The sequence below is a fragment of the Podarcis tiliguerta genome, assembly GCF_965153285.1.
Source record: "Podarcis tiliguerta genome assembly, chromosome: 3".
NCBI classification, from domain to species: domain Eukaryota; kingdom Metazoa; phylum Chordata; class Lepidosauria; order Squamata; family Lacertidae; genus Podarcis; species Podarcis tiliguerta.
Window position 1 is genome coordinate 17549099 of NC_139536.1, and position 26809 is coordinate 17575907.

Here is a 26809-nt window from a genome sequence, read left to right on the forward strand (position 1 = left end):
CTTTATTATTATGACAGTGGCCTGGTTCGATTGCTGCTTCTGGCCATGGAGGCAGAGCATAGCCATCACAGCTAGTAGCTGGATAAACCCTCCTTCGAGGAACAAACTTGCTATAAGAGCTACTAATTTTTTGTTCCTGTTGTGACTCAAATTACCCCTAAATTTCCTTCCCTCCTTCAGATTCCCCCACTGCCTAATCCAGAGGAGTGTCATGGATTTAATGCTACAATGGTAGCACTGTAGAGCAGGCAGTGCTCTCTCTGTGTGTGAGCTCGCAGGTAAATCAGGTTATCATGCTAAATATTGCAGGAACTCACCTGTCAGGTTTAATTTGGGAATAGGCAATGGTTCTGTTGGGACTGGATGATACGAGAACAGAGTGAACATTCCTCTTCCCAAAGGCAGAGCCATCGTCCGCTGACACAACTGCAGCAGCCTATGGTGAAAACCAAACACAGAAAAGAATGCAACCAACAATATTATTCCTTTTTAAACACACACACACACTTATACCAACGGGTTAACTAAATTATGTTACAATCAACTTTAAAACGGGCAATAAAAAGCTGTAGGAATATAAATACAAATAAAGAAATCATTTCTCAGTATTCCGAATACAGTGGTACCTCGGGTTAAGAACTTAATTCATTCTGGAGGTCTGTTCTTAACATGAAACTGTTCTCAACCTGAAGCACCACTTTAGCTAATGGGGCCTCCTCCTGCTGCCGCACCACCGCTGCATGATTTCTGTTCTCATCCTGAAGCAAAGTTCTTAAGCCAAGGTACTGTTTCTGGGTTAGCGGAGTCTGTAACCTGAAGCGTATGTAACTCGAGGTACCACTGTACATCTAGTGCTTTTCTCTGGGCGGATGCAGGGGTACACATACCCCTAAACATTTTGTGAATCTAAGTTTGGCTTCATTGAGGGGCAGTATTTCTGTATGAGTAGGAAATTGAGAGTACCCCTAAACATTTTTCTTCTTAGAAAAAAAACACTGAATCAAACATTCCACCAATGTGAAATATGCAAAGCAGATAGGAAACCTGTGGATCTGTGGACAGGGTGACAGATGGAACATATGAATTTGGATTTCTCCATGCTTTATTTGTGAATATTTTATGACAGGCAGATTGTGTGAATGGAGTCTACTGAAAAAGACAAAGAGTTTGAAGTGATGCAAGGACTTGTCTGTGGTGGTTGGTCTGCAATGGCCCAGTCACTCTTATGCAAGTCATCAGTTTACGTCATCAGTGAGATATTAAATATAGTCTACCCTGCTTTTTCCTTTCAGGCTAGGATTCATTGTCTGTGGTCTTGGGCTCAAGATGGACCCTGCTCCTGTTCCCATCCTCTCTTTTGGAAGCACCGGAACTCAGGCAGAAGACAAGAGAGAGCCCCTCCAAATAAACCAGCTGTGTTCTTTATGTTTTGATTATGCCTGGGGAGGCTTCCACAGGTATTGCCTGTGCCAAGAACTCTTCCATATTGACAGATCTGCAGAGGATTTGGCAAGTCAAGTGGCAGATAGACCATTGCGCTAAAACAGAGACATCAAAGGTGCTTCCAGGCAACAATGTTTACTGAAGATTCAACCCAATTTGTTTGCAGGGAGATGACATTTGCTACTGAATGCATAAGGTAAAGGTAAAGGGACCCCTGACCATTCGGTCCAGTCGTGACCGACTCTGGGGTTGCGACGCTCATCTCGCTTTATTGGCTGAGGGAGCCGGCGTACAGCTTCCAGGTCATGTGGCCAGCATGACTAAGCGAACCAGAGCAGCACACGGAAACACCGTTTACCTTCCCGCAAGAGCGGTACCTATTTATCTACTTGCACTTTGACGTGCTTTCGAACTGATAGGTTGGCAGGAGCTGGGACAGAGCAACAGGAGCTCACCCCATCGCGGGGATTCAAACCGCGACCTTCTGATCGGCAAGTCCTAGGCTATGTGGTTTAACCCACAGCGCCACCCACGTCCCCTTTTTTCTTTTTCTTTCTTTTTTTGCATATTCCTTACGATTTGTTTGTGGGTAGGTTAGATGATTTTGCATCAGAGCAAATGCTCTATAGCGTATTTCCCTGTTACTTTCCTTACTGCAGAAAGTCCAGTCTTTGGCAATCTGTGGGTTTGTTGCACCAGAGCTCCCAAAGAACCAATTTTGCAACCTGAATTTGCCCTGTGAGACCTGCATTGCAGGGGGGGGGGGTGAACTAGACAATCCTTTGGGTACTATCCAACTCTACAATTCTATGATTCTATGAATCCCACTCAAAAACAGTGACAGTCTAAAAGTGCCCTCAATCTGAAACCTGCAAAAGAACACAGCATTTTCATAAGGAAACTTTCTACTGAGCTTCCTGACTGCCCTCTTCCATTGCTGATCCCAGCATCCTTAGGAACTTCCAATGCCTGGAATCACTGCTAGGAAGCCTGACTCTGGCAAACGTGGGGATCTCTGCAGTGACACAATATGACACTCCGACAAACAAGCTTCTAGGAAAGCCGACAATTTACCGGTTTTCTTTTTCTTCTATATATTCGTGGTCACTGACTTCTGGCATCTGAACTACATTGACACGGACAGGGTGAGCACTCTGCAGAAGTCTGCGCACCTCTTGCACTCTCAGGTCTTCGCTCCATATTAGTGACATCACTTCCTGGTTCATATCATTCATTCCGTCGTCCTCCTCTTCTGACTCTGCTGTTGAGGGCATTTCGGAGGAGAGCACCTGGGTGTCAGACTTTTGGAGAGAGAGAGAGAGAAATTGTATTTTCAGTGGGGAAAGGTTGGAATGTTTGAGGCTATATATTTAAGAAAGAAAATGAGTACTGGAGGCGAGAAACGTAACTGAGGTACATAAGGTTATGCAGAGTGTGAAGAAAGATCACAGAGGAAAGCATTCCTCTCCTTCTCAAAATGCTAAAACCCGGGGTCAGCCAATGAAGATGAATGGTAGGAGATTAAAGATAGTTAAGAGGAAACACTTCATCACACAAAGCATAGTTAACCTATGGAATTTTCTACCATAAGACATAGTGAAGACGACCAACGTGGAAGGCTTTAAAAGGGGATTAGGCAAATGCATGGAAGATGCAAATCCAAACATTTAAATTTTCCCCTTTTTCCATAAAAAGGCATTATTGGTAAAACTAGAAATGCTCTTTCCCTTTAATTTAAACAAATGGAAAGCCAAGCACAGGCATTAAATCTCAGAAACTATTTGAAGGAATCTTCCCAACTTTCCTCTGGAAGATACTTCTCTGCCTTCTGTTATGGTACTTACAGCTTTACACTTTGGCAAGTTTCCCTCGCACGCCTGTTTGGAAAGATCCTGACGGCCAATCAGAAGACAGACTGCTTCCGGCCAGTCAGAGGCGGGCTGCTGTCGGCAGTGATATATTGCATCTCTGATAGGAAGAGCAACTCCAAATGGCAGAGACTCCAGATCTCTTAAGGTGAATCCTAATATTATAAAGCAAACAAACCTTGGGGTTATTTTGCATGATAATTTCTACAAACCCATCTTAAGTCCAAATACACACATTAATGCCTGTAGGCACAAAAGCAGAGATGCAAACATACCCTGTAGGACAGGGGTGGGGAAACCTTTTCTGGCTAGCAAGCCAGATCTTAATCTCCCTTGGCCCCGGTGAATCAAATCTGACAGATTTCAATCACGTGACATCAGTGAATCAGGTGATACTGTGCTTCAAAGACCCAATTGTAAGGACTTCAAAATGCAACATGGGGGGCTGTTGAAAAGTGCTTTGCAAGCAGTCACATACTGTTCCTTAAATCTCTGAAACAGTTTTCGAATGGTAGGGTTTGGGGAGGATCAAAAGCGGTGCTGAGAGGGAACAGCAGTTTCCATGGACTGCAAACCTCCTTGAGAAGTTGATGGGCAGGAGGGAGTACATGTTGGGAATCTGAATACATGCAGCTACTCACACAGAGTCAATTAGGGTTTGGCAGACAGCCAAGGCAATGTGGAGGAGTAAGTCCGCCTGGTGATAACAGAGGCATGGAGACAGCTCCATGATTGGTCACCTCTCTCACAGGAATAATGATTAATGGCCTACTAACTAGTACGAGTGTCAGTGTAGGAGTTGGAGGTTGAGAGTTGTGAGTCGTGTATGAGAGAGTTAGTCAAAGATCCGTGTTCTGTTCTGTTCCTGTAAATAGTCCACTGTATGTAATAAACACCTAACTACAAGTTCCTGGTTCCTGCTTCGTCCATCCTGTCTGCAGCCAAGCTGCCAATTGCTTTTGTAAATTTTGCGTTTACTCTGCTAGGTCTGGCTAAGGTCCTGCAACTAGTCGGATAGTTGTGAAACACCAAATAGGTTTTGCCAATAGTACAACTTGCCTTGCTTCAGCAAAGGAATGATTGGACACACTTTAGGTTCCTGAATGTTCCTATGAAGCCCCTCTATTATCAACCCATAGGGTGGGAGCGGCTTCCCCAAAATGGCCTTAGCAGGCTGGTGATCCCTGCCCCCTACACCCAGTAGGTACAGGCCCATGGCATTAGAATCCTTCAGGATGAAGACAAACAATGGTTTTTATGAGAGTTAAGGGAGTAATCTAACTGAAACACTGCTTCCCATGGTGCACATTCGTATTTCTTTTGCCTCACTGTTACGTCTGGCCGTAAACACTTTTCAGGTTTTTGAAATGATAAAAATCTATGAAACATCTTTGGCCAGAGACAACAATATGCGCACACACAAGCAGCGGCCCACTTTCAGACTGCTTTCCGCTCTGGAAAAAGAACCAACACGTCTCTAGATTCTACTTTCACACATTTAAAAATGAAATTGCTAGCCTTTATTTATATGCACGCAGAACACCCACAAAATCAAACGCAAGTTGTATTTTTAGTGCTTAATTTTTGGTTTGGAATGTATGTGTTTTTTCCACCCTCGGAGCTTCAGGTGATGGGCAGATTTATAAATACTTTAAATAAATAAAATAAATAAATTCCTGGCATAAAGTTGGAAGATCTCCTTACCTACGTTCGTCATCCAGACAACCAGCTTTTCCGCAAGACTGGAAGCAGATGTGCTGTGCCGAAAACTGCATCTGCATAACAATGGGAAAAGCAAGAGGAATGTAATGCGCTGCCATTGCTCTTGCAGAAAGACCTGAAGCCCAGGAGCCAAAAAGGGGCTACCATGCCTCTGATGATTCTCCCTAGGCCACCCCAACCTCACCAGCCCCGCTCCATGTCCTCCTCAACTACTTCTGCCTGGCTGGAATCTGTCCTTGAACTGTGGCAATGCATCTGGCTTGCCTGGACAGAGAGGGGTGTGAGTGTCACATCCATTGCCATAGGTGCCAACTCTATCCATTGCCATAGGTGTTAGAATTCCTGCATCATGATTGCAGTCATGGGATTTTTGTCTATCACATGATGGTATATGTTTTGACTCCACAGAGTGGGAAGTGACGGAGACAGGATGTTTGTGTAACTGTGTTCCCTGAATTGGGACTATTGTCCTTTGTTCTGATGCTAGAGAGAGGGAGCCATCTTGCAGCGCTCCGTCTGTGTTTATATGTAAATAAAGTAGATTAGCCAAAATGCTGAGTTGCTGAGGTCTGTTACACAAGCTGCGAAGGCTCTGCGGATCCCTACGTGTGCCAATGTCTGTTGGCATTGGTCGCTGTGATGTTCGGGCTGAAGAAAGCTTTTGAAGCTCCCGAACGATTGACAAAGAGGGAGAGAACATGGCAGATGGGCATGTGTCTCTACCAGGGTCCTACTCAAGAGTAGGAAGGGATCCTGACAGGGGACACCTAAGCACCCCCAAAAAAGTATGCTGGCATGGGACTGAGCCTCCCCAAACTTGAGGGGCTGGGCCTTGCCAGGCCTCACTGTAGCAGCAGTGGTTCTTGGCAGGCCTCATAGCCTCCTCCTGACTCGTGTGAAGGCCTCACCGCCAATTTTGGGCAAAACTTGGCACCTCTGTCCATTGCCCTACCCACTTTTGCCTCCAGCCCCACTCACTACCAGAATACAATTTTCCTCCAGAAAAGTTCCTCACAGAGGAACGTGGCCCTCCTGTTGAAAAATATTCCTCACATAGGAGGAAGGAGACTGTTGTCCTCTCCTGCTCCTCCTACTTTGTTCCACAGTGAGTGACCACAGTTTCCAGACAGATTTTGAGCCTTGGGACCTCCACTGCCTGAAAGGAAGGAAGCAGCAGGGGTGGGGCCAGGGTGCATCAGAATGCACCTACTGCAACACAACAGGGTCTTCCTCTCACTCGTATGGCCCAGGCCTCTTATCTCCCCTTCCATCTGGCTCTTAGGGAAAAATTCCCTGAAAAACTAAGGCAATTCAGGAAATAGACCATAAAGAGCCAAGGAAAGAGATCAATAGTTTAGAGGTCCTTTGGGGGGAAATAAGACTGTCCCAAGGGCAGGAATTGAGCAGAACCCATAAACCAGGCATAGGCAAACTCCGCCCCTCCAGATGTCTGGGACTACAATTCCCATCATCCCTAGCTAACAGGACCAGTGGGTCAGGGATGATGGGAACTGTAGTCCCAAACAGCTGGAGGGACGGAGTTTGCCTATGCCTGCCATAAACCGAGAGAGTAGCTTTCATATTGCTCAGGGAGGAGATAGCAAGCAAGGGCGAGCACCAGAATATCGTACTTTTCCGTTTATAAGATGAGGGGTTTTTTACGTTTAAATAGTTCTTAAAAATTGGGGTGAGCGATGGGCATTTCGGTGAGCGTTTTTAGGCACCCCCCCCCCCAAGAAAAGCTCAACAACTCTGGGCAATCTCCCCCCATTTTCTGAATTTTGAGTCCCTAAAAATAGGAGGTTTGTTATACACGGAAAAATACGATAGCTACTAAGTGGAACGTTACGCCATTCACTAATTAACATACCGAGGTTCCTCCAGCTCAGTTTGCTGCTTTCGCTGCCCTAAGGAAAAGAAAGGAGAGAGAATGAAACCTTTGCTTGAGAAGATTAAAACAAGCAGCAAAAAAACAGGGTAGGGAGACTTTTCTGTGGTGGCTCCTCTCCTTCGGAATGCCCTCTCCCGGGAGGCCCGCGTGGAGAACTTGCTGCTGTCATTTCAGCACCAGGCAAAACCACGCCTGTTTCTGTGGGCTTTTAAGAACTGCTAAAGTAAGCAGCTTATGAATGGTTTGGTTTGACTCTCTGCTTGAGGGAGCTGTCACTGCTTTAATTTGCTGCTCTTAATTTGTACAATTTCTTTTTTAAAAAAATTAGTAGTAGTAGTAAATTGCACTTTTTGTTTCTTACAGCTCTGTAAGCCACCTGGGAACCTAAGAAACATACGTTGAAGGTGCGGGGATACAAATGATGTAACTAAAGCAAGCAAAACAAAATGAACATCCCTAGGGGCATTGGAGAGCCTCAAAAAATGTATTACCTGTAGTTATCCTGGACAAATAGTTGGAGGCCTCGTTTAAAACCGCTTTTTCATCGCCAAGGATGTACAGCACAACACTCTGCTCAGGAGAAAGAAATTCGCTTTTACAAAAGATCCAGTAGATTCAACTTGTACAAACCTAAGAGTCACATCTACTGCGCTGGGCAATTTTTGCCTCTGGCTCCCCTATTGTCTTGCATCCTGCCTGCCCAGCTGCCCGTCAAAGAATGTGACCCTTGGGATAAAAGGGATTCCTCACCCTTGATTTAGAGTAAGGGGATGAGCAACGTAAGATGAAGATAAAGAGTGAAGTTACAAGTTGCTGTAAAGATTTTGTGCTAAAAAGTCAACGATTTTGCTAAGAATGTGAAATGCTAGGAGTGCAGCTCATTGTTGGCTTCAGTATACAAACTGTACAGAATTGGGTATAGTTAATGTAATTATCTGCAGGGAGACCTGTATTCTAATATAAGTACTAGCTCATGCATAGGCAAACTAAGGCCTGGGGGCCAGATCTGGCCCAATCGCTTTCTAAATCCGGCCCGCGGACGGTCTGGGAATTAGCATGTTTTTACATGAGTAGAATGTGTCCTTTTGTTTAAAATGCATCTCTGGGTTATTTGTGGGGCATAGGAATTTGTTAAAAAAAAAATTCAAAATATAATCTGGCCCCCCACAATGTCTGAGGGACAGTGGACCAGCACCCTGCTGAAAAGGTTTGCTGACCCCTGTACTAGCTAAAGGTCACTACTGTTAGATTATTTTTTTAAGCTGTTGCTTTAAATTGTTTTTAAATGCTATATGTTAATTTTGATTCTTGCATTTGTAGGCTGGGGGGGAGTTGGTATGGGGTTTTTGTTAGAAAGTGTGGGGTTTTTTATTAGTTTGTACACATTAGTATCGTTAATTGTTTTAATTATTTTTGTTATGCATTTTTTGCCTTCATATTGTAACCTTGTGTTGTGAACCACCTTTAGACCTACGGGTATAGGGTGGTATACAAATTTAATAAGCAACAACAATATGCAGCAAAGCATGCTGACACCTATTTGCAGTGCTGATTCTGCAAGCGTTGTCTGCACATACCAGCACCACTAGCTTGCTCCTTTCACAGATTCCAGGCAAGTAAGGGTAGGGTGGCACACTGTCTCCCTTCAAGCAGGAACTCAGCCACTGGAAGATGCTCGGAGGTTCAGCCGAAAAAAAGGAAGGGTGATGCATGAAACCTGTTTGGGCTGAATCATACAAAGTATCAGGTCAGGTGTGCCATTTTAATAATACAGAGGTGGTTCTAAAAAAGAAGACGGTAAAGGACCCCTGGACGGTTAAGTCCAGTCAAAGGTGACTATGGGGTTGCAGCGCTCATCTCACTTTCAGGCTGAGGGAGCCAGCATTTGTCCACAGACAGCTTTCTGGGTCACGTGGCCAGCATGACTAAACTGCTTCTGGCGCAACGGGACATCATGACGGAAACCAGAGCGCACGGAAACGCTGTTTACCTTCCCGCCACAATGGTACCTATTTATCTACTTGCACTGGCGTCCTTTCGAACTGCTAGGTTGGCAGGAGCTGGGACAGAGCAACGGGAGCTCACTCAGTCACAGGGATTCAAACTGCCGACCTTCTGATTGGCGAGCCCAAGAGGCTCAGTGGTTTAGACCACAGCGCCACCCGTATCGGATTAATGCTATCAGACCAGCTTGAGACCATTCATATAGAGCTAACAACCTTCTTCGCCAGAGCTGGGGAACTTGGGGTCCCCTGCCCTCAAGATGTAGCTGAGATGGGGGACCAGTGCTTTCCAGATGTTCTATTTCAACTCCCATCAGCCCCAGACAGCAAGGCTAATAATCGAGGGAGTTGTAGTCTAAAGCATCCAGAACTCACCATGTTCCCCGTACATAGATTATGGTGCCAACTATCTCTGGCCACTGGCTAGGCTGCCTGGGGCTGATGGGAGTTGGGGTACAATAATACATCTGAAGGGTCGCAGGTTCCCCATCGCTGAGCTATGTTCCAGCCTGCATATTTGCAAACTAAAACACCAGTGACCTTGGGCCAAAGGAAACCAAACCCAAGTAAGTCCTGAGCACCTCTGATACTTCTCACTACCTGGAGAATTTGGATGCACATAACAACATTGCGGGAACTTTGGTGTCTATGGTAAATATATATTTTATTTTCTGGGGGCAGAATTAAGTGCTTCACAAACAGCATCCATTGACGTAATGCATAGAATTTAGTACCACAGTTAATTGTGATTGCCATATAGCAGCTTAGGTCAACTGGGTGCTCTCTAGATGGTTCGGACTACAATTCCCATCAGTCATGCTGGCTAAGGCTGATGGGAGTTGTAGTCCAAAGCATCCTGAAGGGCACCCGGTTGGAGAAGGCTGCTGCGGAGGAGGGTAAGAGGCTATAAGGACCATGAACCATTGGCAATCTGTTTTCCAGTTCTGGGATTCATTGAAATAAATGCTATTACTGGATAGTGTATCGCATGTGGAGAAAGCTAAAAAGATCTAGGACTGCAGTTTAGTAACAGCTCCACAGTCAGAGTCTGGCAGCATGGCTTCTAAACACACAGTAGATTAGTGACACAGTTACTAATACAAATGTTCTTCTCCAAAGCAAACCAAGCTATTCTCTAGAAACGCACCTGGATCAATTATGCAGGCTTGGCTGGAAGTCTTTACAAGCACTGGATAGTCTCTGTAGTAGTAATCAAGATAAGCTTCCAGTTTCAAGTCCCTAAAAGGGGGAAATAATACACAAGTGCATAAAGTTATGAACTCTGATGGTGTCGCCTCTTACTTTTCTCTAGACTATTCTCTAAACATTCACCTGTTCCCTCCATTTACTTACATTTGTGAAAAATAAATAAAGATCAGATGTGCTTTAAAACCCAACTCCAAATCCTCTGACTTGCTGCCAGGAAACACCACCGGGCCAGAGTTCACACCCACAAGGACATACCTTGCCAGCTGAACCAGAAGGACAACGAGGGAACGAATCCCTTCGCCCATCAAGCAGTTCAGCTTGAGCTCCTCGTAGATCAAGTGGAGCACGCAGAAAATAGCTGGGATGTGGGGGAAGAGAAGAGTGGTGGTATCCAAGCAGTGGTTGGGCGAGAGGCTATCCTTAGGAGATTTCACTTCCAGTGGATCCAGCCGTAGAGCTTTGGCCAAAGGGTGAGACTCAACATTTTTATGATAGTCAGAATTTAGCAGATATTCCCAGTCCTGGATTAAAGGAAAGGGAAAGGGAAAGGACACATGAGACAACCCTGTATACTAAATTGTTTTAGTTTATATAGTTTATATTTTTAAAAGGAAAGAAGAATGCAAAGCAGGGAGTTAAAAACACCAAAGGCAACAAGATCACCAGTGCGATCTTATAGGGAGCGTTTACAGTACTCAAGCTGTTTTTAAAAAGATGCTCATTAACATGCTGTTGGTTTTAAGAAACATAATCCTGTGGCCTCTGAAAGACAACTGTTGCAGAATGTTTTATTAGCAGGAGCTAATATGAATGTACCTATTGCAACAGGATCCTTCTCTTGCTGGTGCCTGTTTCGTCAAGACATTGTTTGCTTGCTCATTAGCATTTAAGGACATTCTCTAGCACAGTTCAGAAACCGGCACCCACAACAATGTCTTTCATATTGCGAGATCAGGAAGAAATGTTGCCTGGTCAGCTTCGGAAAGCAGTACATGAGAGCAGTACATGTGAAAAGGATCTAGGAGTCTTGGTTGACCATAAACTTGACATGAGCCAACAGTGTGACACGGCAGCTAAAAAAGCCAATGCAATTCTGGGCTGCATCAATAGGAGTATAGCATCTAGATCAAGGGAAGTAATAGTGCCACTGTATTCTGCTCTGGTCAGACCTCACCTGGAGTACTGTGTCCAGTTCTGGGCACCACAGTTCAAGAAGGACACTGATAAACCGGAACGTGTCCAGAGGAGGGCAACCAAAATGGTCAAAGGCCTGGAAACGATGCCTTATGAGGAACGGCTAAGGGAGCTGGGCATGTTTAGCCTGGAGAAGAGGAGGTTAAGGGGGGATATGATAGCCATGTTCAAATATATAAAAGGATGTCACATAGAGGAGGGAGAAAGGTTGTTTTCTGCTGCTCCAGAGAAGCGGACACGGAGCAATGGATCCAAACTACAAGAAAGAAGATTCCACCTAAACATTAGGAAGAACTTCCTGACAGTAAGAGCTGTTCAACAGTGGAATTTGCTGCCAAGGAGTATGGTGGAGTCTCCTTCTTTGGAGGTCTTTAAGCAGAGGCTTGACAACCATATGTCAGGAGTGCTCTGGTGGTGGTTCCTGCTTGGCAGGGGGTTGGACTCGATGGCCCTTGTGGTCTCTTCCAACTCTATGATTCTATGATTCTATGAAACACGCACCAATGGTGATCGTTTGCATGTGTCAAATAGATATCAGAGAGCAGACAAAGCTTTGGTTATTAGCCTAAACCTCTTGACAATATTTTTTTCAATGCCACCATTAACAATCTGAGCTACCTTGTACCAAAACCAAACTCCAAATCTGATGAAGTGGGCTCTAGTCCACAAAATATTATGCCATAGCACATTTATCAGTCTCTTAAAGATGACCCTGCACTCTCCATGGTTTTACTTGCAACTATCCCTCTGGGAGCTGTTGAGCTGCTAATCACCAAAGTTCGTCAATTGATACGCAGACCTGTGAAGTCAGCCTTCAGTCCAAAACACCAGGTTGTGGCTGAAGTGCAAACTCTCACCTGTTGGACTACAATTCCTACAGCTGCTGTAAGTCGAAAGAGCACACCTGATGCTCACATCACACCAAACAAGTTCATGCAAATGTGTGTGTTTTTTAGCTAAGCGCCATACAAGTCTAGGAAGCAGCACCTCCCAAATCAGAGGAATGCACAAAAATCCTCCAGCTGCTCAGGAACTACTAATTAAAATGATAAATTATCCCCTTACTTCATCTGATCCTGTCTCTGACGGCCGGGCTTTCTTGGGAGCAATGACTGGAGAAAGAGAGCCTTCAAAATCAAGCTGAAATAAACAGATAAATAAATCATCACACCGGGCACTGAATTTCAGTTTTCATACATTTCAGGAATCGTTCTGTCAGAAGAAGCAAAGCTGAATGTGCAACAGTTCCATGTACAATTGTGATTATTTCTTTGCATTAGCCTCCACCACCTGGAACCCTGCCCCTGATTTGGACTAAAACTCTCACCAGCCCGACAACCTGGAGGTTGGCTGTCCCTGCTCTAAGATCTATACCGAACTATTATATAGAGCCAAGCAATAACTAGTAAGATGTGTGAGCACCCAAAATCAAGGGAACCATGCTGTTGCTAGTGCTTGCAAGATTCTGTGTATATATAGTTTAATTCTAAGATAGACTGCATCAGAAGTACAGGGAAGGGACAAGATACATTATCTCAGCAATACCTTGTTACTAGCAGAAAGCCTGTTACACAGCTTGAAGGTATTTGGATTAATAATAATAATAATAATAATAATAATAATGTGATAAAACATCAAACATTAAAACTTCCCTAAATAGGGCTTCCTTCAGATGTCTTCTAAAAGTCAGATAGTTGTTTATTTCCCTGACATCTGTTGGGATGGTGTTCCACAGGGTGGGTGCCACCACCAAGAAGGCCCTCTGCCTGGTTCCCTGTAACCTCACTTCTTGCAGTGAGGGAACCCCCTGAAGGCCCTCGGAGATGAACCTCAGCGTCCGGGCAGAATGATAGGGGTGGAGACGCTCCTTCTGGACCGAGGCCGTTTAGGGCTTTAAAGGTCAGCACCAACACTTTGAATTGTGCTCGGAAACATACTGGGAGCCAATGCAGGTCTTTCAGGACCGGTGTTATGTGGTCTCGGCAGCCGCTCCCAGTCACCAGTCTGGCTGCCGCACTCTGGATTAGTTGCAGTTTCCGAGCCACCTTCAAAGTGCGCACTGCAGTAGTCCAACACTTCAGAGCACATGGTGGAATTCCCACCCGCCAAGTGACGCCTTAGTATTAAGCTGTTGGTGAGAAGTCAAGTGATGTCGCTGCAGAAGTCACTTACGTTACGAGTCCAGGCCACTCTGTCCGTGTTGTAGCCCATCATGTTCATGAGGCAGGTAACAAATAAGTTCCACTCGGAGTAGTAACTTGGTCCGCCCGGTGCGTTGTAGGCGTTGTACCACCTGACGAGCATTTGCACGGCTACTTCTCTGGGCAGGATACACTTAATGCCTTGTAAACATCTTTTGACTGTTTAGGGTAAAGGGGTGAAGAAAGAACTGCTCAGATTACCGTTTGGTCATTGAGCTGCTCAATCCATTTCTGTGACTTGAAAGCCATTTGCTCTTAACTGACCCAGGGTGATCGAATTTTATAAAACTATGCATGGCATGGAGAAAAGCAGATACAGAAAAGTTTTCCCTCCCTCTCTCATAACTCATGGACATCCAAAAAGGACTTGCTTTGTGCCCCAGCCTACAGAAATCAGCTGTGAAACGATGGGGTTAATTTTGTTCTCTCTTTTTTTTAAAATAATTTTTATTAATTTACAGCAAAAACAAATCGTACATTATTTTCACATCCAAATTTTCACAAAGTCTTTCTTTTCTGGACTTCCTTCAGCTTTTCCGTAAATCTTTCGTAGTCATTATTGGTTTACGCATTTCTTATATTTATATTGTCATTATTTAAACCTTTTTTCCCTCTATTTCCTTTAAACAATACTTCTCGTGTTTCACAGTGCTTTTTTTAAATCCCTCTAGCGTTATTTGGCCCTCAGGGGTTAATTTTGTTCTCTTGGTCTTGTTCTCCTAATCATGGCATAGAGACCCAGAAGTGATAATTGGTCAAGCAATTATGCTCTGAGTCCTATCCAAGTTAAGTCTACACTGGTTCAGAGCTTGGATTTTAATTTGCTGATTCTATGTCACTGGTAAGACAAAGGGGGGGGGAGGGAAGGAGAGCTCACAAGCAAGAACAAAAAAAGCATTATTCTTCAATATCATACCTAATTCTGAAGTTGCAATTTCTGGGATGGTAATTCTGACCATGGAGCCACTACTGAGTTCCTGGGAGAAGAAAAACATCAACAGGGGAATTATCTAGCATATGCCATTCACATAGAAGAAGAAGAAGAAGAGTTTGGATTTGATATCCCGCCTTTCACTCCCTTTAAGGAGTCTCAAAGCGGCTCACATTCTCCTTTCCCTTCCTCCCCCACAACAAACACTCTGTGAGGTGAGTGGGGCTGAGAGACTTCAAAGAAGTGTGACTGGCCCAAGGTCACCCAGCAGCTGCATGTGGAGGAGCGGAGACGCGAACCCGGTTCCCCAGATTACGAGACTACCGCTCTTAACCACTACACCACACTGGCTCTCAACTAAAGTGATCGGTTAACATGACCAAGAGACCCATGGACAATACAAAAGCATGGTCTTTTTCTTTTGGCTAGAGGCCCCCAAAGGGAAGAATATAAAAAAAGGGGGAAAGGAAAGATCCTTAACACTAGGGTTTCACTCTTTCTGCTCATCAACAAGCAAACTGTGGTTTGGAGATCTAACAAATGATGAACCAGAAAGTTTATTTGTTAAACCCAGAATGAGAAAGAGAGAGAGAAAGACAAAGCTAATAAACACTGGGACTAAGTTTTAGATTAATGCAGGGATGAGCAAGGATTTGAAATTGCGTTTCCCAGAACCAAGCTGGAAACCCTTCAACTACTGTGCCACACTGCGCCTCGACTGAGGTCAGCTAACTCTCAGTCCACAGAACACCACTTACCAGAGTCACTCTGTTCTGGACAGGATCTCTCACAGAATGAATAAAAGTTGAAAGTTGCTGGAAAGTGCAATCATCAATGTAAGAGGAATTTTGAAGTTTGGAAGAATCCCTCAGCTCTGGAACAGGGGACAACACACCCTGCTTAAAAGGGGGGCAAATATTAAAATCTTTTAGCACTATTCTCAACAGCCCAAATTCAGGATTAAACAAAACAAATTTCTTTAGCAGGTTCAGAAAGATATGAATCTACAGCTGTGACTACAGTTTCCTTACAATTTGTTTGTTTGTTTACAATATTTAAATACATTGAATACAGAAATAAATCACAACAGACAGAAACAATGGATTAACATTCACTGCCTTAAGATTGCAATTTTTAAAGACCTGGGAGAACAAAAAGGTCTTCATAGAACTAAAAAGACCATAAAGAAAGTAGCAAGCAAGTCTCTTTGAGGAGGGCATTCCACCGTCAGGGGGCCACCACTTAGCAGGTCCTTTTCCTAGTTGCTACAAGTCTCCTTTCCCTTGGCAAAGTCACCCAGAGCTGGGCTTCTGAAAAGCATCTCAAGGTTCAGGCAGGTATATGTGGGAGAAGGTGAGCTTTCAGCTAACTTCGTTGCCCACTCTAAAGGGTCAAAACTAGGATTTAGAATTGGGAATTCCAGGGCATGTGTCTGCAACCTGTGGTGTTTGAGCAGAATGCCAAGAACCACACTTTTCATTTAAAGCCTTCCACCTGACTCTTACGTGCCAGCTTTTGTGGGCCTCATTTCTCCCTGAAGAGTCCTCTCCACAAGTCCCATTCTGTGTCCAAACACAAACAGGGCAATGGTGACAGCAATGATCTATATACCCACAGAGTCGCTTACCTCATCTAAGGGTCCGAGGTGCTTGTTCAAGGGCTTGGAAGGAGTATTGGCATTGTCCAGAGGGGTGCTGGGGCGAGGCATCTGATTCGACATTGTCAGTGACGGAGCTGGCAAACCAGGTATAAAAACCTTCCCTACCTTGTAACGGGCGAGAAATGAAGAAGCTAAGTAGCGTTCCAAGTGAGAGAACTTTTAAAGTCCAAAGCATCCCTAAAAAGACAAGCCTAACAACGAATACAATGCTAGAATTCAGCTGTAAGTAATAAATAACCACCTTTTGCCTCTAGCTGCTTCCCCCCACAGAAGGAAACAAAGTCCTTGGACTTTAAAAGGTTGCCAACCCTCAAACTAGACCAGGGCTTCCCCAGCTTGGATCTCCAGCTGTTTTTGGACTACAACTCCCATCATCCCTAGCTTGTAGGACCAGTGGATGATGGGAATTGTAGTCCAGAAACAGCTGTTTGGGAAACCCTGAGCTAGAGGAAACGTTTTTGAGGTTTTTTTGCTTGGTTTGCAACCGAGTAGCATATAAATTTTATGAAATAAATATTATAAAATGAACACTTACCCGAACCACTCCGGTGTACAGGACTAAGTTTCCATTGCTTTCCAGAACCAGCATTGTGTCAATGCTCTGTAAAGGCCAAAAGGAAGAGAGGAAATTCATCCGCTGGCATTTGAGCCCACGCGATCAAGTGGCATTAAGCCTGTCTGCACACTCTACATTTCACAGTCTCACACTTACTTCCACTGGAGCTGCATCCTTTGCCGGGATGTTGGTGACAGAGCCGAAGATCAACTGCGACATGTCGTTACTCTGCTGAAACTTTACACAGCTAAACACCAGGGGAGGAAAAAAGCAAAACCTTATACAAAGAAATCTCTCCAGTATTATTTTTGCACTGAAAAATTTGCAAAGAATATCATGGCTGCCAGCTGGGAAGGCTATTGATGCTTAACTTTTTGTATATAAATATGAATACAGTGGTACCTCGGGTTACATACGCTTCAGGTTACATACGCTTCAGGTTACAGACTCTGCTAACCCAGAAATAGTACCTCGGGTTAAGAACTTTGCTTCAGGATGAGAACAGAAATTGTGCTCCGGCGGCACGGTGGCAGTGGGAGGCCCCATTAGCTAAAGTGGTGCTTCAGGTTAAGAACAGTTTCAGGTTAAGAACGGACCTCCGGAACAAATTAAGTACTTAACCCGAGGTACCACTGTAAATGCTGTTGCTTGACTTGAAGCGCCACGTTTAGAGAAGAACTCAGTTTTGTCACCAAACCCAAGCTTGGTCAATGAAACTTTTTAATACGATATCCGAAACGGCAAGCCATGGTTTGTAACTGGACGATAAACGAGAATAAAAAATGATGGTTGGTACGCTTTATGATTTTTGCATGTCTGAACTGACAAACCATCATTAGGGCGAACTGCTTCACCCTCCAACATACAAATGGAAATGATGAGTAATAGGAAATGAAAACTGAGAAGCAGTCGGAACCAAGTATTCTTGGTAAACAATTAAGTGGCTTATTATTTGCCATACTGCTTATATGGCGAAATGCTTCTAAGCAGTTTATGCTATAAAATCAATTATAAAATTCCAAAGTAATTAAAATACACAATAACCATTTCATCGGAGCATTAAAACATTCTAAATTAATACATACAAGCCAGTTAAAAAGGCTGATAATTAAAACAGTTTAAAAGCAGTTAAAGCATTAAGATCAGAAGTTCACGTTCAGGGGAAAGCTTGCCTAAACAAGAGCCAGCGGAATGCCAGTATTGATGGGGCCTCTCGTATGTCTGTAATATTTCTCATTTACCATGATATGAGACCCCTTTCTGAATGCTAAAACTGGGATTTGCAATAATATTCAGCTCTCTTTTGGTTATGTTTCCAGTGTTTTAGACAACAATTCGAGAAAGTCACATCTCAAAATGCACTTACCGTAACTGAAGCTGGGACTCCACTAAGTAGCACAAAAACTTTTGCCCACAAAGGTCAGTCGTAATAAATACTTTGGAAGCTTGAGAATTCTTTTCTCTGTCAATATTCAAATAATCAAAAGAAGAATAAAGTCAGGCTTACTCAAATAAAGTTTACAAATTAAACTGTAGATTATTTTATGCTTCCCCAACACAGCAATCCTAGGCGTAGGAAAATCTTCCCCATTTTATTTCATCTCTGATTCCACTTTGCACAATCAGAGTTTTGCAGTCTGCAATCTGGGTATGAGCTTTACTAAACCTTTCCTAACAGAGCAAACTAACTCTTCTAGCACTACTGAAAGAAATGGAATGCATTGAGAACAAAACAATAGGAGATACGGTCAAGCACAGTACTCTCACAGGGGTCTCCCCCAACAACTCTTAATGAACCAGAGTTCTTAGAATACTTTAGGGAAACCCATAACTGCTTAAAATGGTACATCACACTGCTTTGAACGTACAGTGTGAATGTGACCGATATCTATTGCAAACAGATTTGTGTCAATCTGAACTTTTTCTTTGGTTTATTACGGTAGATCATGGCATAAGTATGATGCCTGAGTTTTGAGTTTCCTCTTCCCTCCTTGTTCCTTTTCCCTTGTGTGCTGTATTCTTATTAATTTGTTTGTTTGTTTATTATAATGTAAGCCTGTGGGTAGGGAATGTCTTGTTCTGATTTAATGTAAGCCGCTCTTGAGAGACATTTTTGGCTGAAGAGCGGGGTACAAATACTCTAAAATAAATAAAACGTTGACATAACTTAAAATATGACATGAGATCCTCCTTTATGAATCTTGCTTGACCCCAGCAATAGCACCCCGCCCCCCACCCAACCATGTGTGCTTTCGAGCAACTAACATATAGAGAGGCATTCCGCCTCTGGGAGCAGTGGCAGAACAGCTCTCCCCAAGGGGGTGGGATGAGGCACAGAACTGGATCAAGGCAGCCTCACCTCCTAATTTTAAACATTTCCGGGTGGATACCGCGCTCGGCTTCTTAATTCTGCTTTTACCGGCAGACAGGCACATCAGTTCAGACACATACATGCAATGCTATTCTCTTCTCCAAACTTTATAAACAATAAAACACCCCATTCAAGAAAAAGCATCCCCCCTGCTGTTGAGACCCCTTGCTGAAGAGATAGGATTACAGTGGTACCTCTGGTTGCAAACGGGATCCGTTCTGGAGCCCCATTTGCAACATGAGTAGAACGCAACCCGCATCTGTTGGTCGTGATTCACTGCTTCTGCGCATGACGTCATTTTGAGCGTCTGCGCATGTGCGAGCGGCAAAACCCAGAAGTAACCCTTTCCAGTACTTCCGGGTCGCAACCTGAAAACGCTCAACCTGAAACAAACATAACATGAGGTATGACTGAAGTGTCCAAACCTTGTGGTTGTGAAGGCCTCTGTCCATAGATGGTCTATGCAAAGCTCTGGAACAATGAGTTCCGTTTCCGGGGCGAAGAACGAGTCCATCGCACTGTTTGGAGAATGGCCGGCACTGTGCCTCCTGGGAGACTGTGCATGGTTGGAGAAGTTGAATCTCTGCACTCCTGAGAACGAATGCACCCCTAAGGCCGGGGAGTGAGATCGGCTGTGAAAAGAAAACCATTTTCCCCAGTGATGAGTTACATGTCCAATGCCCCTTTTTTTCCACCAGAAAGCCAAGGTGCTCACACTTCCAAGAGAGAAGGAGGTCTATGTTTTAATTCTCCACTTCAGATCTTCAACTATGAACTCATGGGCTTCTGGAAAGCGGTTATCTTTCAGCAGGCACCAGCATGTATGATATGGAGATTAAAAAAATTACTGGCCTCACTTTCCACACTGAGCAAGGGGATCCAAAAAGCTGTGTGGCAGCCACAGCGGCTTCCAACATGGTGTAAGAGACTGCAGCCTGGATGGAAAACTGACGCAGTCCTTAAGTTTGTACGGAACTGCTTGAAACTTGCACTTGGGGTGATGGAAGCAGGCTCTTAGGATCCCGTTTAAGGACTATAATTAGAACTACAGGCAACAGGTTTTATTGGAATGTATGAATGTGGCTGTGTAGCACTGCAAGAAGGAAGCAATAGGCCCCTAACACCAAGGAGAATACAATCTAAGCCTTCACCAACTCCCAGTGTTTTGCATTACAACTCCCTACAGCCAGCACAGAAATATTTCTTAAGGTAATGTTCTTTGCAGCTGGCCAGGAATTGACAAGGCGATTAACGTTCCAAGGGGGCAGGGAACCTCTACAGCAGCGTTTCCAAAATGTGGAATGTGGAAACTGCAACGTCCCTATCACAGTTTCATAATGTAGGAAGGGTGAAAATGGGGGTTGTGTTCAACACAGCACTAAGGCAGGGTCCCATTAGCGCAAGGATTACTGCTAGCAGAATGGGATTCTCCAAACCTCTCCTCCACCCAACTGCCCCCTAAATCTGCTCGAGGGATTCCCCCAAACTCTCCAGACCAGATTCGGGAAGGGTGCAGGGCGTGCATGGGGAAGTTCCATTGCACTCATGCTAATCTTCGCATGAATAAGGCCAAGTTAGCTGAATACCCCCTGAGATTCTTAATTTGCCCCGGTGGGAGAGAAAGGTTGCTGACCCAACAAGATCTGAGAGGCTAAAATCTGCTAGGGAAGCTGAAGAGCAGCAAATGCATTTCAGCTTATGGAAGATATGATCCCAACACACGGGAGCTCGGCCTCCACAACCCTTTAAGGCTGGAGTCCGAAGCTGCAACCACCCGCAGAAGATTTCAGTAAGCCAGGACTTGTAGCATGCATGGTTCCCCCATATAGTTCTTTGCAAATCGACAACCAAAGCTTACCAGCCTACCTTAGAGCTGCCATGTTGGATATGGAGGGTGATCGGGAGTGAATGCTGGGGGACGATGCTGACCTGCTCTGACTGTGAATAGAGGAATAGTTCTGGAACGGGGAAGCCACGGGCGAGTCGCCCTTAGACAGGCTCCGAAGGTGGACTGTGAAGGAGCTGCTAGCGGCCGCATACTGAGGGGTCCCCACCTGCTCGGAGAATTTCAAGACAGCGCTTTGCTCCTGCAGAGAAGAGCAAAACAAAAGAATCGGCTTTTGTTGTTCGGAACTGCATAGCTTTTACATAACAGGATATCTTGAAGTACAGATCTAATTTTAAAACATTTTGTTGTTCTTTAGATGTTTAGTCGTTTCCGACTCTTCGTGACCCTATGGAACAGAGCACACCAGGCACTCCTGTCTTCCACTGCCTCCCGCATTTGGTCAAACTCATGCTGGGAGCTTTGAGAACACTGTCCAACCATCTCGTCCTCTGTTGTCCCCTTCTCCTTGTGCCCCCCCATCTTTCCCAACATCAGGGTCTTTTCCAGGGAGTCTTCTATTCTCATGAGGTGGCCAAAGTATTGGAGCCTCAGCTTCAGGATCTGTCCTTCCAGTGAGCACTCAGGGCTGATTTCCTTCAGAATGGAGAGGTTTGATCTTCTTGCAGGCCATGGGATTCTCAAGAGTCTCCTCCAGCACCATAATTCAAAAACATCACTCCTTCGGCCTTCAGCCTTCTTTATGGTCCAGCTCTCACTTCCATACATCACTACTGGGAAAACCATAGCTTTAACTATATGGACCTTTGTTGGCAAGGTGATGTCTCTGCTTTTTAAGATGCTGTCTAGGTTTGTCATTGCTTTTCTCCCAAGAAGCAGGCGTCTTTTAATTTCATGGCTGCTGTCACCATCTGCAGCGATCATGGTCAAAGGCCTGGTCAAAGGCCTGGAAACGATGCCTTATGAGGAACGGCTAAGGGAGCTGGGCATGTTTAGCCTGGAGAAGAGGAGGTTAAGGGGGGATATGATAGCCATGTTCAAATATATAAAAGGATGTCACATAGAGGAGGGAGAAAGGTTGTTTTCTGCTGCTCCAGAGAAGCGGACACGGAGCAATGGATCCAAACTACAAGAAAGAAGATTCCACCTAAACATTAGGAAGAACTTCCTGACAGTAAGAGCTGTTCGACAGTGGAATTTGCTGCCAAGGAGTGTGGTGGAGTCTCCTTCTTTGGAGGTCTTTAAGCAGAGGCTTGACAACCATATGTCAGGAGTGCTCTGATGGTGTTTCCTGCTTGGCAGGGGGTTGGACTCGATGGCCCTTGTGGTCTCTTCCAACTCTATGATTCTATGATTCTATGGAGCCCAAGAAAGTAAAATCTCTCACTGCCCCCATTTCTTCCCCTTCTATTTGCCAGGAGGTGACGGGCTCAGTGGCCATGATCTTCGTTTTTTTGATGTTGAGCTTCAGACCATATTTCACGCTCTCCTTTTTCACCCTCATTAAAAGGTTCTTTAATTTTAATTTTAAAACATAGAATCAGAATTATAGAGTTGGAAGGGACCCTGAAGAGCCCAACCCCCTGCAATGCAGGAAGATGCAACTGACCCATACAGGGATCGAACCTGCAACCTTGGTGTTACCAGCACCACGCTCTAACCCACTGAGCTATCCAGGCTCCGTCACATGAAATGTATCCAAAGTTTAAGGGGCCAACTAAACGAGGAGAGGCGAGGTTCAGGATCATAAAAAACATAAGAAGAACCCTACTGGATCCAGCCAAAGGTCCATATAACCCTTCTTCTTCTTCTCCTTCTTCTTCTTTGGTGATCACTCATAGCTGAGTAAGATTGTCTTCCATGAAAACAGCCTTAACAGTGAGTCCGTGAGTGACTGTGGAGGCCAATTCTGGATCCACATGCCCTTCCACAGTGGGGACATAGGTTTCCGGGCGGAATTTGATCACAGTGAGCGTTTGCCAAGCTGCATTCCTCTTCGCGCGCTTCTCCCTTTCGTCCCGAGTTTGAGTGTCTTCAAAGCCTTTGGTAAAGGCTGTTCTCCAATTGGAGCGCTCACAGGCCAGTGTTTCCCAGTTACAGTACTGGTGATTATACAGTGGTGCCTCGCAAGACGAAATTAATTCGTTCCGCGAGTCTCTTCGTCTAGCGGTTTTTTCGTCTTGCGAAGCAACCCTATTAGCGGCTTAGCGCTATTAGCAGTTTAGCGGCTATTAAAGGCTTAGCGGCTTAGCGGCTTAGCTGCTAAAAGGCTATTAGCGGTTTAGCGGCTTAGAAAAAGGGGGTGGGGAGCGGAAAAAAATCTCAAGACTCGCAAGACATTTTCGTCTTTTGAAGCAAGCCCATAGGGAAATCCGTCCTACGAAGCGCATCGAAAAACGGAAAACCCTTTCGTCTAGCGGGTTTTCCATCTTGCGAGGCATTCGTCTTGCGGGGCACCACTGTACTACATTTTTAAAGATTTGCCTTGAGAAAGTCTTTAAACCTCTTTTGTTGGCCACCAGCATTACACTTTCCATTTTAAAGTTCGGAATAGAGCAGTTGCTTTGGAAGACGATAATCGGGTATCCGCACAACATGACCAGTCCAACGAAGCTGATGTTGAAGAATCTGGTGATCTTTGCTTCCCTATAACCCACCTGGCTCTTATAGTGGGCAAACAGATGCCTATGGGAAGCCTCCATGCAGGACCTGAGTGCCACGACTTATGATTTTGAGCAACTAGCATACAGAGACATCCCATCTCTCACAGCAGTGGCAGCACAGATTCCCCCCCCCCCCCCAGGTTTTTCTCCTTACTTCAGAGCAGTCATTGGGGTGGGATGAGGTATTGGAACTGGATCAAGGCAGCAGAGCCTCCTAGTTTTTAACATTTCCACATGGATCCTGCGCTTGGCTCCTTACCTCTGCTTTTACTCGACGAAGCGCCCAGATGGTATGCACACTCTGAGTGGCATCGTACGTCATTAGGATGGAAGGCTCAGCGTTGAGGAAAACAATTCTCATCGAATAGTCAGCAACGTACTGTACTCTGGCAGAGCCAAACAAACCTGCTAAGCGGGAGAAAAGTCAGGTTAGCCACCTAAGAGAAAAGGCCAGGCAGGAGACATAGTTCAAAAACAACATGACACACCATCGTAAACATTGGCAACAAGGAAATGGCAGCAAAGGCAGGTGTGTGGTGGTGCAGAACTAATGTGGGGCCTTGTGGGGCCGTAGTAATATGCCTTTGCTTGGGTTATTTTCAGCTTTGGAGACTTATCTATCTATTTCAACATTAAAAAAAACCTATTAAGGTACAGTAAGTCACCTGCATTTTAGAGGATGAGAAACAAGTCCTAATAATAACAAAATGAATGAGCACATTTCAGCAGAAGGCTAATTACAAAAACCTCTTCCTGGCATTCCCAATATGGATTATTTTAAAATTTAGAGAGGGCAGAATGAACCTCTTGAATTTATTCACAGCGACGTTTTCCTGAAACGTTCACAAGCTCAGCACTGTAAGATAGTTGCATATACATTTTATTGTAACATTTAATAAAATGGTATAAAAGGGTAGTTTATAAATATAATCAATGTCTTTTGTCCTGACCCCTTGGAAAGTATGAAAGTATTTCTCCTGTGCGTGCTTGTTAGGGGTACCCCCCCCTTTAATTTTCTAATTCTACTACCATTAATGCAACAGAGAGTTGAAACGTATTCAGCAAAATGTCTTTTACTAAGATAAACACTCAAAGGTGTTGGTTTTTTTTATTTTGGTCTCCTCAATCAATCAATCAATCAATCACTTGAAGTCCTTGCTTCAGCTACCAAATACTATAATTGAGGCCTCCAGAGAAAGAGAAAGTGCCAGGATTTCCCCTGCACTTTAATCTATTTCCACGACCTGCTAAATTTTATAACTAATAATTAGTGCCCAGGTTGGTTTGCTTTTTCCTCCTCCCTCCCAATCCCTTTACCTCTTGTGCCCTGACTTTTTGATTGTAAGACTTAGAAAGATTTTTGCTGCTCTGCAAGCTTGGTTCTCCTAAACAGCAGAGCAAAAAAATGTTCAATCAATGAAGAAATTAGTGTTCCAAATTCCTAAATGTCACCAAAAGCAGGGACCAGCAAAACATTAGTCAAGCATCTCCGAATACTGCTCAGCTGGACTTGTTTTTCCTCCTTGTTTTTAAGAATTACATATTTTACCTGCTGACTTACAAACCATTGGTGTTATTTCATCTAACGGATGCAGCATGCTGAACATGGTGGGCAAAGGTTCTCTGAAAAGAAAGTGGGACAGAATATTAAGCACTGCAGGCAAAACGGAGAGCAGCAACTAAAGCACTCCTAACCTGATTTACCTGGGAGTAAGCGCCACTGAATTCAATGGTGCTTACTTCTGAGTAGACATGGTTAGGATTACAGACTTAACTCAGTACAGCATCCTAAATGTATCGTGAGCTGGTAAATAACAGAAGGTTTGCATATAACAGCAGACTGTAGTTTGGCAAACCAGGAAGTGTCCCCTGAAGCTGGGAACATAAGGGGAGGCAGGAAGGAGACACGCTCTTTCCCAGTCCTCCAAACTACAACTGGGAAGATCAGAGAATATGACATCTGAATACAGCCTGTATGTGTGGACTTTAATATGTTAGGATCACATTCAGAAATTGTTTTTAAGTTGGTTTATGCTTTTAAATTATTTTCAATTTAAAACTTTGAAATGTAACTCCAAAAAAGCAAGATAGGTAAAGAAACAAACTGTGTGACATTATATCTCAGAATATACAGAACAGAGCAGCCCTACTAATATCATGTTGTGCTTTGCACTCTTCGAACTGATACTGGTTAAACTTCCAGGATGAGGCACGGCATAGTCACACAAAAAACCTGGTTCTTGCATATATTCATGCTGTCCAAACACCTGTGTGTGCTTTTGGGGCTTTTCTGTTAAGTGACTGACACATTTGTATGTACTTTAAATTAATACCAATCGGCTGCAAAGGTGCCTGCATGTTTTTTAAGTCAGTTTATTTTCAAAGGCACATTTAGCATAACTTGGAAAATTTACAAATTAAAATCAGATTAAAAGGAAAATCTCATGAGATTTTTATCCACTCTGTTAGCCACAGAATTATCCTGCCAAGAGACATGCCAAGGAATGAAGTTAAAGAGCCACAGAATGTGTGGGCCGTCACATATACTAAGGACACTGGACCATCTTCTTACCATGCAGTCAAGAATCAATAAAGTCTAATTACCTGGCTGGGCTAAGAGGCACTTCGTGCGAAGAACTGCTACGTTCAAACAGCAAGCCATATTTTGTTGGCCAGACATTGGCTACCTATATATATATATATTAAAAAGTTATATTTTAAAAAACATTATTCACATGTTTATATCCGTGATATTTGAAAGCTTCTGATTTTCAGCTAGCTGGCAAATAATGTCAAGGCTTTAGGTACCAGGACACAAATGATTTCTGCTTTGTTTTTAACATGGGTGGGGAACCAAGGGTCAAATACAGCCCTCCAGACCTCTCTCTCTCTCTCGGGACTGTCCCCAAGCCGCCCACCCCCACCCCACAAGCCATGCCCTTCGCCAGTCCTGCTTTTCCCCCTTCTTTTTTGCCTGGCTGGAATATGTCCTTGAACTCGGATAATGCTTCTTACTTCCCTGCAAGGATGTCAGGGGCAGGTGCCGGGGGCAAGTCAACAATAACTCACACGGCATCTGTTAAATTACCGCATTTTTTGCTCTATAAGACTCACTTTTTCCCTCCTAAAAAGGGGAAATGTGTGTGCGTCTTCTGGAGCGAATGCAGGCTGCGCAGCTATCCCAGAAGCCAGAACAGCAAGAGGGATCCCTGCTTTCGCTGCACAGCAATCCCTCTTCTGGGATTCAGAAT

General features: G+C 44.3%; 1 protein-coding gene across 13 annotated transcripts in view; it reads right to left on the reverse strand.

The window, feature by feature from the left end:
• ANAPC1 (anaphase promoting complex subunit 1) overlaps positions 1–26809 on the reverse strand; it is a 57450-nt gene that overhangs the window by 25695 nt on the left and 4946 nt on the right. Inside the window, exons 6-27 of one of the 13 annotated variants that reach the window (XM_083432903.1) lie at positions 26163–26245; positions 25120–25181; positions 23818–23963; positions 20916–21136; positions 19475–19681; positions 18045–18140; positions 16835–16925; positions 16654–16723; positions 16090–16223; positions 15221–15358; positions 14448–14508; positions 13503–13690; positions 12396–12470; positions 10392–10657; positions 10075–10166; positions 8502–8650; positions 7416–7494; positions 6904–6940; positions 5016–5086; positions 3288–3466; positions 2518–2744; positions 318–436 (exon numbers count right to left, since the gene is read on the reverse strand). In XM_083432903.1, coding sequence (XP_083289029.1) covers positions 318–436; positions 2518–2744; positions 3288–3466; positions 5016–5086; positions 6904–6940; positions 7416–7494; positions 8502–8650; positions 10075–10166; positions 10392–10657; positions 12396–12470; positions 13503–13690; positions 14448–14508; positions 15221–15358; positions 16090–16223; positions 16654–16723; positions 16835–16925; positions 18045–18140; positions 19475–19681; positions 20916–21136; positions 23818–23963; positions 25120–25181; positions 26163–26245 — 2791 coding nt within the window. Of the gene's footprint in view, positions 1–317; positions 437–2517; positions 2745–3287; positions 3467–5015; positions 5087–6903; positions 6941–7415; positions 7495–8501; positions 8651–10074; positions 10167–10391; positions 10658–12395; positions 12471–13502; positions 13691–14447; positions 14509–15220; positions 15362–16089; positions 16228–16653; positions 16724–16834; positions 16926–18044; positions 18141–19474; positions 19682–20915; positions 21137–23817; positions 23967–25107; positions 25182–26162; positions 26246–26809 lie in introns of all 13 variants that reach the window. The other 12 variants (XM_083432902.1, XM_083432901.1, XM_083432911.1 and 9 more) reach the window with 12 other exon arrangements.